Source organism: Hyposmocoma kahamanoa, unplaced genomic scaffold (assembly GCF_003589595.1).
Source record: "Hyposmocoma kahamanoa isolate Upper Pololo Valley unplaced genomic scaffold, ASM358959v1 66, whole genome shotgun sequence".
In the NCBI taxonomy this organism is placed as follows: domain Eukaryota; kingdom Metazoa; phylum Arthropoda; class Insecta; order Lepidoptera; family Cosmopterigidae; genus Hyposmocoma; species Hyposmocoma kahamanoa.
In genome coordinates this window covers 21,049,430-21,062,004 of record NW_020653854.1, presented here as the reverse complement: position 1 = coordinate 21,062,004, position 12,575 = coordinate 21,049,430, and the positions used below count along the sequence as shown (strand labels likewise).

General features: G+C 34.5%; 2 protein-coding genes across 2 annotated transcripts; one reads left to right on the top strand and one right to left on the bottom strand.

The window, feature by feature from the left end:
- Positions 1–279: 279 nt before the first annotated feature.
- On the top strand, positions 280–10,048 carry LOC113231777 (dynactin subunit 4). Its single transcript, XM_026466306.1, has 10 exons — positions 280–423; positions 1,365–1,533; positions 1,879–1,986; positions 2,525–2,679; positions 3,481–3,646; positions 4,255–4,438; positions 4,751–4,955; positions 6,549–6,691; positions 8,358–8,646; positions 8,691–10,048. Exons 1-9 carry the CDS (start codon positions 295–297, stop codon positions 8,578–8,580), a joined length of 1,482 nt encoding a protein of 493 aa, XP_026322091.1. The 5' UTR covers positions 280–294; the 3' UTR covers positions 8,581–8,646; positions 8,691–10,048.
- Positions 10,049–10,421: 373 nt separating this feature from the next.
- On the bottom strand, positions 10,422–12,193 carry LOC113231778 (protoporphyrinogen oxidase). Its single transcript, XM_026466307.1, has one exon. It carries the CDS (start codon positions 12,074–12,076, stop codon positions 10,598–10,600), a length of 1,479 nt encoding a protein of 492 aa, XP_026322092.1. The 5' UTR covers positions 12,077–12,193; the 3' UTR covers positions 10,422–10,597.
- Positions 12,194–12,575: the final 382 nt, after the last annotated feature.

Here is a 12,575-nt window from a genome sequence, read left to right as displayed (position 1 = left end):
TGACATTGGCGAAATCGTCGCGCAAAACGACGGAGCCATAGATATAAAAGTTGAAGTTGTTAGAGATGCTTTGATCACTATAATCAACTAAAGTTCAAAAATATTACAAATGTAAAAAGTGGAAATATTCTAATTTCAAGGTTTTGACGTTTTTGAAACCATAAATCAATCATTTGAGCACACGCGTCGCCTGTGACGTCACTTAGCTGTCAATTTGACGGCTCTAGTCTGTGGGCTGTGGATTTTGCAGTGTTTTTCTTTTTCTCGATTTTATGAAAGAAATTCACAAAGAACATGGCTTATTTAACCCAACCGGACTATGTAAAGTATGTGTGCTCGTGTGGACAGCTGAAGCCGATCACCAGCCTTTATTTCTGCCGCCATTGTTTGAAAATACGATGCGGATTTTGTATATGCCATGAGGTAACTCGATTTAAACCATTTTTGCACATTAAAAACTCAATAACGTACTGGTTTCATGTTTTTTAAATTACTTTTACTTAACAGTGGTACTTCTTGAAGAATTTTCATAAATATATATATTTTTGTATATATTTCTACAAAAAATTCATGACACTCCTAAGGCATACAACCGTATTGTTACTTGATTATGCTATTCTTTCATTACAATGGAAGGTTTACAAACTGCCTATTCAACATGAGACCATTTAGGGCGAGATAAATAGGTTAACTAGATTCTGTACACTTGTGCTATTAGTTTTGTATGTATTCTTGCATAGAATGTGTATAGGTTGTTTATATTTACTATAATTTGTACAATTCAATGGACATTATGAAAACTTATTTTTATGGGATAAATTATTCAAAGAACTGTACAAAAACTACTGTTTGGCTTAAAAAAAGAAGAAATGTGGCTTATCGGTTTTTGTTCCGATGCTTCTCAATTATAAGTATTATGGGAAATATAAATAATTATACTTCATAAATAATTATTATTATTTACAGCTTTCACACTACATAATGTATTCTTCTACTGATGTTTAAAAGCAATTTTTACAAACATTGATCACAACCGCTCTAAGGACAGTCAAGTCTTTCTACCCTTTTCTGCTGTCAACAACTACCCTCATCAAAGTTTCTTGTGATGTTATCATTGTCGCTTAATTTTACTAACTCTGTCAACCATTTTTTATTTTTGTTTTTGCTTTTGTAAACACTAAGTGCCGGACAGTGTGTGACAATGTAAATACTACAGAATGCTTAAAAGTTGCAACATTAAGCCATTAACATGCAGAAGATGAAGAGTATTATTTGACCAGCAGTGAGATACTTCCAACTTTTAAAAGATTGCACTGTAAACCTTATTATCTTTTAAATAAATGCAAATTTACAATCTATTCTAGGTGGACTCACACTACTGTGCAAATTGTTTAGAGAACATGCCATCGTCAGAGGCAAGACTTAAAAAGAACCGCTGTAGCAGCTGTTTTGACTGCCCTAGTTGTTTCCACACACTTTCTACACGTGCCACTCTCGCTCAGCCCAGACAACCAATACAGGATGTAGCTGCAGGTAGTATTGGCAAGATTGTTGAATATAAACAAAATCTTTTGTTGTTAGAAAATGTTACAAAGTAAGCAAAACTTATTGACTACTGATGTAACAAGGAATATTTAGGTCCTAAACTCTAGCCATAAAAACACTTAACTTCACATAAAATATCATGCAAGTTTTTTATACATAAATAAATACAATAACAAAAAAAAGAAATTGTTTCGTGCAACAACTAGCAGTACAGTATCACCAAGCTCGTTTAATAAGGAGTACACAGAATAGAAAATATACATTGAATACTAAATTATCGGACAATTAAAGTTTATTTAATATGTAATAATGAATTCTTTGTTTCTAACACAGGTGGTGACGCAAAGGTAGAGAACAAACAGCCAAAGAAGATGTACTATCTGTCTTGTTTCAACTGCAGATGGACATCCAGGGATGTTGGCATCCCAGACCAGCCTGTTGGTAAGTAAAACAATATTTAATTGGCCAACCAGCAGACCATGACTTAAACCTAGGACCTGTCAAGTTATGCCCAAAGTGCTCATTATCACTGAGCCTCCAATATCTCAAGTTGTTCAATTCCTGTCTGCATAAATCAAGTATCAATTGGTCCCTTAACAACATGAAATAAGTAAATTTAGAATATTTTAATTAGAAGTTTTGAATTTTTATACCTTTTGCATAAAGTGCAACACAGATGGATTCTGTCTAATTTGGTGTTTAATATACATTTCTCTGGGAATCTGGTGCAGCAAGCGAATAGCCATAGATGAAGACTGAATATAGCAAAGCTGAGTCTTCATCTTTTTTGTCCACATTACCGTTTTATTGTCTAATTTTCACTTATATTATGGTTTGTGTGTTTTTATTTTATTTCATTGATTTTTTTTTTTATTTATTTTATTTTATTTCACGCGTTTTTGACCATTAGTTTATACAATAAATAGTTATATGACACATTTATTTTTAAAATATAGTTCTTTTCCTATTGTCTAAATAGCATCAGGAGGGTGGCCTGAGCGATCAAACCCGTCATCGACGCGTGTAAATCAGCTCCTCGACTACTACAAAGCTATTGCCTTGCAAGAGAAGCAGGAAAAACTCGAAAGGGAAAGGAAGAAGTTTGCTATCCGAGGAAAATATATCACTCTTACTGTGAGCATAAACACATGAGTAATCATCATCAACAACCTATTTATTTGTCCCTGGTCTGGGCGCAGCTCTCCTATCACGCGAGGGTATGGGCCATAGCTCTCCACTATACATCTTACAAGCAATACTTTTGTTATACACATACTTTTTTATAGGAAGCTCGAATTCAAATTTTTTCCCATACTAATACAAGTGGCAGGAACACAGGCTTTACTTATTTCACAATTTATTTTTTTACATACGAAATTAAAGTTATTTGAATAATGTATTGCATATTATACATGTTCTACATGTATAGTTCAGTCATACATATACCAATATATTTTTTTATATAAAAAAAATTGGTATATGTAAAGTACTCGTACCTATTGAATACAATGGTGTTCTTGCAAAATTTTGAGGTAAGTTTTTGTTTTTTTGTAACTTGTAAATCATTAGGAATCACACAGTATAGAAACCAGTGTATATCCTCAATTTTACTGTATATTTTTTCCAAAGCGATTGATTCAACACTTTCACTCTTTTGCGGAATCAACCAAAGCCATTTCAGATTGTATAGACTCTTAAAACTTCTTAAAACCTCTAAAAACTCTTAAAACTTCTTAAAACCTCTAAAAACTCTTAAAACTATAAATTCATTGTATTGCTCTTGTCCAATCATAGAATTCATTAACGATATATGTTTTATCCAGTTTTGGACAAAGAACTTTGGCCCCAACAGTCTTGTCTTGAAGCAACAAATCTTTGGTAAACCTATTATTCTCCTGGCACTTTTAAAACACAAACGTAAATAATTTTTTTTAGGACAAAACGGGTCTAACAGGCGCAATGGCGCGCAATATTGCGGGCCTCCCTTCAAGTGATGGGGGATCCTCTACAGCCATAGCTAATTTCACCGCCAGTCAGGCTACGGCTTTGCTTGAAGAACTGCCAGAGGATATCTTTAGTAAAGACGTCAATTTAAAGCAGAGTGAGTTAATGATAATAATAATGATAATGTGTCAGACTATTACACTAATTACCTGGTGTTAAATTAAGAAATTCCCTGTTCTATTAGTACCAGAGCAACGGGATTAACTCCGGGGAACTACCCAAAACGTCAAGATAAAACCGACCTAAATTGATCCTACCATATATTGAAGCCGAGAGAGTTCCTCATTCAGCGCCCACGATGCAACGTTGAACCACCGATATCGTCAAAAATAATTGTATTGTAGGCATTTAATGCGTATCAAACGTGTATATTATATTTAACGTATGTATAAACATTACTTGAGTACCTAAAAACATAAGCCCGTCTAATCAATAAGGTTGGTAGAGCATTGACAATGACTACTTTCATGCTTGCTTTGCGATCCGAAGTGAATCTTGGTCACCAAGTACGCCATTACTTTCGGCCTTTCGGCCACTCAGGCACATTCAGCTCCTTTATGTCTTTGGCGACTCCATCCTTCCAGCGATATCTCAAAAGGTCCACTTGGCAATCATCCCGTAGGTTGCCCTAAATATGCTCTTTACACGCAGCCTTTTATAAAAGCTCTTATACATCCAGCAATACATTATTTCCTATTTCTACAGTAACCAGCATGCCACAAAGACTGGCATCACCAGAGTGGCAACCAGTCTCTGTAAGCCGTTTACACCCCCTCGCGAAACTCCTGAGCGTGAAGCGTAGCCAACGATGCCGCGTCTGCGACCATAACCTCACCAAGCCGGAATACAACCCTGGGTCTATCAAGTTTAAAATCGAATTGCTAGCATAGTAAGTACCAAAATACCTTTTTTTTAATAATATTAGGTGACGAACAAGTCGTGTGCCGTATTTTTAATATCAATATAAAATTTACCTATTTGGAACTAGTGTTCACTACTGAATTTGTGTGGCAATTTTTATTAATTAAGTATACGATTTTTTTTTTTCATGTTTTTTCATTTTATTACTATTATAATCTGTAACGATTCTAGTAATATCATCTAATGTATTATACATTATACTGCAATGTAATGATGTAAAGTTTACAAGATAATAAATAAATCGACTCTAAATTGATATCCCAACATTACAACATTACAGCTACCATGTACCTGAAGTAAAGATAATATCGTATGAAACTATCAAGGCTGGTGAGAAATCTGCACTGCTTCTGAAACTGACTAATCCGACAGTGCATGAGATGCAAGTGAGGCTCTTGCAGCCCGAAGACGTGCCCGAAGTCGAAGAACGAGAAGAACCAAAGAGTATTGAAAAATCACTTGAGAAATCTTTGAATTTGGAGAAGGTAATTATAATAACCAAAATGTTTTTCGCTATCATGCTCTAAAAGTACGTCACTGTAGCCTTACGTATCGGAAGTAAAGTGCATTCTTAGTCCCTAGGGAGTAAAAAATACTTTAAAGTAAAAAAAAAAAATAATAAATAAAGTAAATTAATTTTTCAATTTACTTCGAGTGAACAAACTCAAACAGCCAGTACTATGCTCGGTTTTAGTTGCGTGCCTTTTCCGCATAGACGGTGGCGCCATATTATTTTCCCGCGTTAGTGCGTTTGTTGTATCTGTGTCTGTTTGGAAAAAAATACCGCGAAAACTTCGAAATTTTGGTTCGTCATTTTGTCGTGAGAGAAAACTATTGAATTTTTTTTTCTCGTAACTGAAGTGAAAAGTAAAGTTTTCACCTCAAGAATTAGAATAATAACGCATAGAAACCTAGTCCAGACACGCTAAGTGATACACGAGCGGGCGGACCGTCAGTGCTCAAGGTCAACTTGCACCGTGAACAGCTCAAGATGTTCATAAGGTGCCTACAGATACGATCAACATTGTCGATCGACAATGTCGATTAGGTGCCTACAGATATGCTCGTCATTGCCGATCGACAACGAGAGTTATAGACATTTTCGAGAATGTGGCATTAATTTGTAAATTTGGATTGGATGGTTGCCAAAAATATTCAAAAATTTATTTTTGTTACTCCTTATGGAAATGGCATTTATATCTGTATACATGATGACGGGCACGACTTTTCGCATTTCTAAATGCAAGATGGCGGGCACGATTTTTTGACTCATGGCAAGTTGGGTATCATTTTCGAGGTATGTGGTCATTACGAATATAGCACTTATTTGTAAATCCAAGATGGCGGACACGATTTTTCAAAAAATGCAATATGGGTATCCTTTTCGAGGTATTTGGGGATGCTCAATACGATTATGGCACTCATTTCTAAATCTAAGATGGCGGGCACGATTTTTCGAATAATGGCAAGTTGGGTATCGTTTTCGAGGTATTTGGGTTGCTCATTACGAATATAGCATTTATTTGTAAATCCAAGATGGCGGGCACGATTTTTCGAATAATGGCAAGTTGGATATCGTTTTCGAGGTATTTGGGGGTGCTTATTACGAATATGGCACTTATTTGTAAATCCAAGATGGCGGGCACGATTTTTCGAATAATGGCAAGTTGGGTATCGTTTTCGAGGTATTTAGGGGTGCTCATTACAAATACTCATATTGCTTTTATTTGAACTGTCGTGTCTGCCATCTTGGATTTAGAAATAAGTGTCATATTTGTATTGAGCATCCCCAAATACCTCGACAAGAATACCCATATTGCATTTATTTGTAAATATATATATTATTTGTTGTAAATATATATACTTTTGATTTTTTGTGATGGTGGTTGTTGAATTTTTTTTTATTTTGACTTAGTGGGTGGTGCGGTGGGCCAAAAGTCTAGGAAACTATGATTTAAATAATCGCGATAGAGGAATAAATACTCTAATATAACAGCTTAGCTGGACAAATTGCAATAAAATGACAATAGAACTATATTGGTTTGGACTATTATTCTTGAAAAGGAGGTTATTTGCAGGACGCGTCTTCTTATAAAGCGATCGAGCGAGTTCCAAATCTGTCAGCGTGTAGCCGCGTGACTGTCCCGTCCGTGACGTTGACCGTGGCGCAGCGCGACGACGCCGCGGAGTATGACGACGACGCCCAGCATGACACTAACGAGTGAGTCTTATTTTTAAGTAGGAATAGAGCTCCTTGTGAAAGGTTTGTACAGGAAAGTACTGCCACCTTACCTTTTGTGTTATTTCTGAAGGGTAAGGGTGCTGGTGAAATATTGAGCACTCACCACAATCACACAACATACTACATTATAGAAATATTTACGTAATTTATTTTATTTTACAAGGGATGCACACGCGTCCGGTACTCACTCGGTTTTAGGGTCCTCTGAACACAGACAGAACAAACTCAGCTAATGCCACAGCCTTTACTCGGTTGTGGCATTAGCGGAGTGGATCCTTTTACATACGCCACAGTCACGCACATGACATTTGTTAAAACTCAGTTACTGTTTAAAATTGTTTCGTTGTTTTTTTAATTATATTTTTTGTTTTACTTTTGCTTTGTCTTTTTTAATTTCTTTCTGTATATTTTTGTGTTGTGGCGTTATAATACATGAATTCTATTGTAAATTACAAGCATGTGGGACTTGTCAACTTATGTCTCAGGGTGATAGGTACAGTGCCCCTCAGATATTTAAGCTCCGCGCGGCACTGCAACTGTTACGGATTGGTGTGCTGCTTACCATAAGGCGCACTACTTGTTCGTCCGTCACTTAATATCATAAAAAAACAATACGAGAATTCAAGTCCAGTTATCTCAATTGGTTCGTAAGAACCCAGATAATATTATAAATACTATACTAATGCAAATACCCAATCTCTTAAAAGGGAATGTCGCACTCGTAACTTCGTTTATTCGGACGCTTATTTTAATTCTAAATGCTGATCAATAGATGGTACCAAGTAAACCCTTGATGCGGTCGTAATAATTTTCGAAAAGGCCAAAAGATGGCAGCTATAAAATTTTTATCAAAGTTATTGCTCTTGTTCGGGGCCTGTTTATTATATACAATATCATTATAATAAAATAGCAATAAAGCTGGATAGGCAGTGCTAAAACGTAGATTGGAGAATAAATTCAAAGAAATGCCGTCTATACAATTTATTGCAAACTAACCAATGAAAAAGTAAACCGTTTAGAAACCTTCGATTTCATATCTTTTTGTGATGACATTTGACTTTTTTGTGTTTTCACCAAATTTCATGATTGTAAATGAATTATAATTGAACATTCGTGAAATGAAGTTTAAATAATTTCTTTTGCAAATTATTTATTTATTTTCTTTTTTTAATTTTTTTAAATCATTTCTTTTTAAAGCATTTCTTTTGTTATATTTTATTTCTAATGGAACTAGTCCTTTCAAGTCTCACACGTCCTCGTGGCTGCTCGCGGTGCCGCCCTATACAGTCTATCACTTCAAATAAATTTGAACTTTTTTCTTCAGAAGATAATATTCAAAATGCTAGGTAATACTTGGCATAAAAAATGCTCCTTCGGCCGCTGGTCTTTCAGTGCGACTTGACCCTTAAAGTTAACACAACCTAAATTTCTATTCCCTATGAAGTGTTATCCCATATTTCAAGTACAAAAGGATTTTTAGATTTGTGTTACGAATATAATTCATTGTATCTGATGCATAGGTGCTAATAATATTAATAGTTTTTTTTTCTTGTACCCTCAGTAGATAAATGGACCCTTATGTTAGCCTCTTTTACTAAACATAATGTTTTAATAAGTCTCACAACACATTTTCTTTAATTCACAGCATAATCCTCTGGCGCAAATCGAACAAACTGGCTCTAAGACTCGAACTTACAACTGACGCTTCTGTAGCTACGGGTACACCCGCGAACGCAGCTCTAACCCTCCAATACTCGTATCGCAATACTGTGCCGCCTTCCGGCGCGGCAACTCAGCACCGCGATCATACGCTCTACACTACTATACTTTTAGATCTTGGTACTGTTAACGCTTATAGTTATTTATAAAAAAGCTTAAATATGATTTAGAAATTAAGGTCTATATGTATTATTATGAATGTTACATAACTATAGTTATGTAACATTCAATAAAGCGTAATTTAGGAGAAATCCTATAGGATTTCTCCTAAATTACGCTTTAATACTGTAAAAGTATTGTATTATAAAATTCTATAAGATAAATAATTGCAAAATATAATTAATATTTTGCAAACCAATGTTAAGACTAATTTAGTTTCCTAAATTGTTCCTTGCATTGCTTCTGTGTTTTGAAATTAATTAATATTATGTACTAAATTTACCTTCATAATTAAAAGTAAGTAGTTAAATAATATGTATAGCGTCCTCAGTTGCCTAATGGTTTGCATTGTAAGTGTTTGGACGTGGTTGGTCCCGGGTTTGATTCCCGGTAAGACCAATTTGGGAAATGAACTTTTCTAAATTAGTTCCGGTCTGTGTGTTCTGGGTACAGCCCCAGAGTGAATTTACTTATAGTACAGGGAATTCCCTAGTTTGAGACCAGATAGTTGGTGTAGTTGTATGGCACATTACATTATAATACCAATCATAATGTCTTGGGACTGAAAAGCACTAGCTGTACTATTTTTATTTATCATACTGTCTTCATAATAATATAGAATGTTAAAAAGTTAAGGGGCCCATAGTACTGAGAGCCACAAAAGGGCCCATAGTAATGGTCAAATCAGAAATAGCATAACTTTTTTAATATTCATACATTTTGTGTTGTGATGATAATAGATTGAGTAAGCAATTAACACAGCGTCATGGAGACATTGTATATCCCAAAAATATGATTAGCACCATTTGTAAGCAGCTCTCATTATCAGAGGAAATAAAATTTCCATTATAATATTATCATACTTAGAAATATGCAAATGACATAAAAGAACAAAGTGGCTGCAAACCATATTTGTTGAACACATTATTTTCTGGGAGAGATCAATTTGAGAGATATTTTAGTTTTATAAACTTTATTTATTTTTATAGCTTTAGTTATAAGAAATATAAATAATTTGATTAAGGAAATATTCTCACTAGTACTTTTGTGTTCCCAATGGTATACAATCTGTTATGCTTTTCTAATCCTAGACTTAACGCATTCACAGCCGACAACGCGTATATGCGATCACCTGACTCTCATCCAGTGGGGCTTGGACACTACTGTGAATCCATAAATTTCGAAAACTCCCAGTGCCGTCAATGCATATTTTATGAATTCACATACAACTTACTTACATTTTCATCCATATGATTGGGCAAGGTTAACAAATGCATAACTAAAAATATAGTAAGACCAAAACTCAAATGTAAATTAAGAGGTTGTAAATTTATTATAGCAAAAACTCTGTTTTGTTGGTTGCAATATTTATTCTGTGGGTCAATTTGTAGATTTTATGTGAGTTTTTCCATAGGAAATATTATTTCTTTTGTGAATAAGACACTTAAATAAAAAAAAAACATTAATTACATATTTATTAAGAACTAATAAATAAAAAATCTGGAATCCCTAATTGGTGCAATAAAGATTGAATCAATGTCAAATTACTTTGAACTCATATTTGTGTTAAAGTATCAAGACGAAAGTTTGAAAAACTGCTGACAGTGAATGCGTTAATATATTGTCATATTTACTGCCTACCTATTTAAAGAAGTCAGCGCTATTTTTACAATGAATTAATTAAATTTAATAAATGTGTTTAATATTATTGAGTAATATTATTGCACATCACCATTTATTTTATTCCCACTGTAGTTAATGTAATATAATATTAATCTACAGTAAATAAAAATTAAATTTTAACAATGGTTTTATTAATTTCTGAATATACTAACACAGCAAATAACCTTTCACATTCATTCAATGAATATCAAAAATCCTGAAAAATAATCATAATTCCATGTCTTATTTACAACATACACAATAAGTTAATTTGTAAAAAAATATTAAATTACTTTTGGTAGACAAAAATATGTAGTTTTGGTTCTATTCAAAGTTGCACACACATTATGGTGCAATTGGCGTCTCTTCTGTAGGCTTTACCCCAACAACTGACTGCTTTTTGAAATATGGTAAATCCTCCTCTACTTGAGTTTTAGCTGACAAAATCACATCATTAATACCCACTCCATCATAGCTGCTACCTACTAGTGAAATAGGCAAATTATTCTCCTGAATATACTTCCTTACTTTTTCCACCCTTTCATAATGCCCTATAACATATTGTGGAATGCACTTATCTAATATTTTGACATTAGTAGCCGTGGGTTCTTCTTCTATATTCAGAATTGATTTTATTTCCTTCAATGCTATGTCAAGTAGTACCTTCTCAGTGACATTCTCCCCAAACTTCTCTTTGAACCATCTGCCACCAAGCATTACTGTAAGAACTGTACCACTCTGGTCAGGAATGCAGCAGGAGTCAAAAACAACTCCAAGTATTGAAGAGTTCTCAATTGGAGGAACTAAAAATCCAAATGCAGGTGTTATAAGGGATTTGTTTGTCCTAAAAAATAAATTCACAATCCCAACTGTGACAAAAGGAATTTCTTTTAAAGTTGTTGCTAACTCTGGGTGCTGTTTTTTAACTAAATCACTCAGCACAAAGGCAGGTAGAGATGCATACACATGATTAACAGTAAATGTGTCTCCATCATTTCTTTTTAATTTAACTGATCCTGAATCAACAAACTCTATTTCTGATATTCTGTGATTCAACTTCATAGCAACTTCATTGTCTTCCAGATATTCATATAGAGTAGTTGGGAAAGTCTCTAGACCTCCTTTTATAGTGTACACATTCCATTTTTCTTCCTGTGCCCTTTTAGCTAAATCACTGAGTACCAAGTTATTATCAGTCTTGGACTTGAAAATCGATTTCATCAGCCCTTTCATTACTCCTCCGTGATTCTGCTCCCATTCAAAAAGAGTTTTCATGAGGAACTTTACAGATATCTCTCTAGCATCACCGGCACAGATACCACAGATCATAGGGGCAATGCCATAGTCTGCCACCTCTTTGCCAAAACGCCTTTCAACAAAATTGTAAATAGAATCATCCTCAAGTTCCGAAGGCGGTTGCCTTATGTCGTTAAATAACGCGTAAATAAGAGGTTTAGAAAAAGGTTCATTTTTTTTAAAAACACTTTTTAAACTAGATGGCAAGATATGTAAGGTGTTGTTAACATAGATAAGCCTGTTCTTAGCGGCAGGGTGATCAGGTTTTATCGGTGCTACATGCTCGCTTAGGCCTAAATCCTGAAGCATGTTCAGAGTGTTCAAGCCAGAAAGGCCTTTTGGACGTATCGTTCGCGGTCCCTGTTCAAAAATGTAGTCCTTCGTTTTAATAGTTTTAATCCATCCACCGCAATTGTTAGTAGCTTCTAACAGGAGTAGTTTCAAATTATTGTTACTCAAAACGTTATTTTTCAGTAAATAATAGCCGGTAGACAGGCCGCCCAATCCGCCGCCGAGGATGGCCGCCATTGCAGTTGTTATGTATTTTATAATGCAGTTAACTTATCTATACTTCGGTTTACACCTATTAATTAATAATTAGTTACACTGAAGTGTGTAGAAGCCAAAATAATTTGAATTTATTAGTTTTTGTTCCGGTTTATTTGTTTGACATTGACAATTAGATAAACAGCTGACACGACAGTGTAATGACAAAAATATTGCCATATTTACGATGAGACATCCTACTATTTTGACCTCGTCTGTTTAAGTAATTTAATATATTGTTAATTATATTATATAGTTACGCAAATCTTAGAAAACTTGTGTTTTGTTTCAAACTAGCTGAACCAGTATGCGTTGCAATCTCACTGAAAGAAAAACTTCTTGGGTTTTTGTAAAACATTCGCATTTTGGGCTTTTAATGTGACAGCTGACCCATTCCTTTCTGCGTAACTTAACACGTTCGTTAAGATTTAAGCATTCGTATCAATGATATTACGTATAGTCAGTGCAATGAGTCGAGCCG

What these genes read in the sequence shown, in the direction of transcription:
- LOC113231777 (XM_026466306.1), top strand. Translation starts at nt 295, where the DNA reads ATGGCTTATTTAACCCAACCGGACTATGTAAAGTATGTGTGCTCGTGT. An exon ending in GAAAATATATCACTCTTACT is followed by an intron (nt 2,680 to 3,480) that starts GTGAGCATAAAC and finishes AATTTTTTTTAG; the next exon opens with GACAAAACGGGTCTAACAGG. An exon ending in AAAATCGAATTGCTAGCATA is followed by an intron (nt 4,439 to 4,750) that starts GTAAGTACCAAA and finishes ACAACATTACAG; the next exon opens with CTACCATGTACCTGAAGTAA.
- LOC113231778 (XM_026466307.1), bottom strand. Translation starts at nt 12,076, where the DNA reads ATGGCGGCCATCCTCGGCGGCGGATTGGGCGGCCTGTCTACCGGCTAT.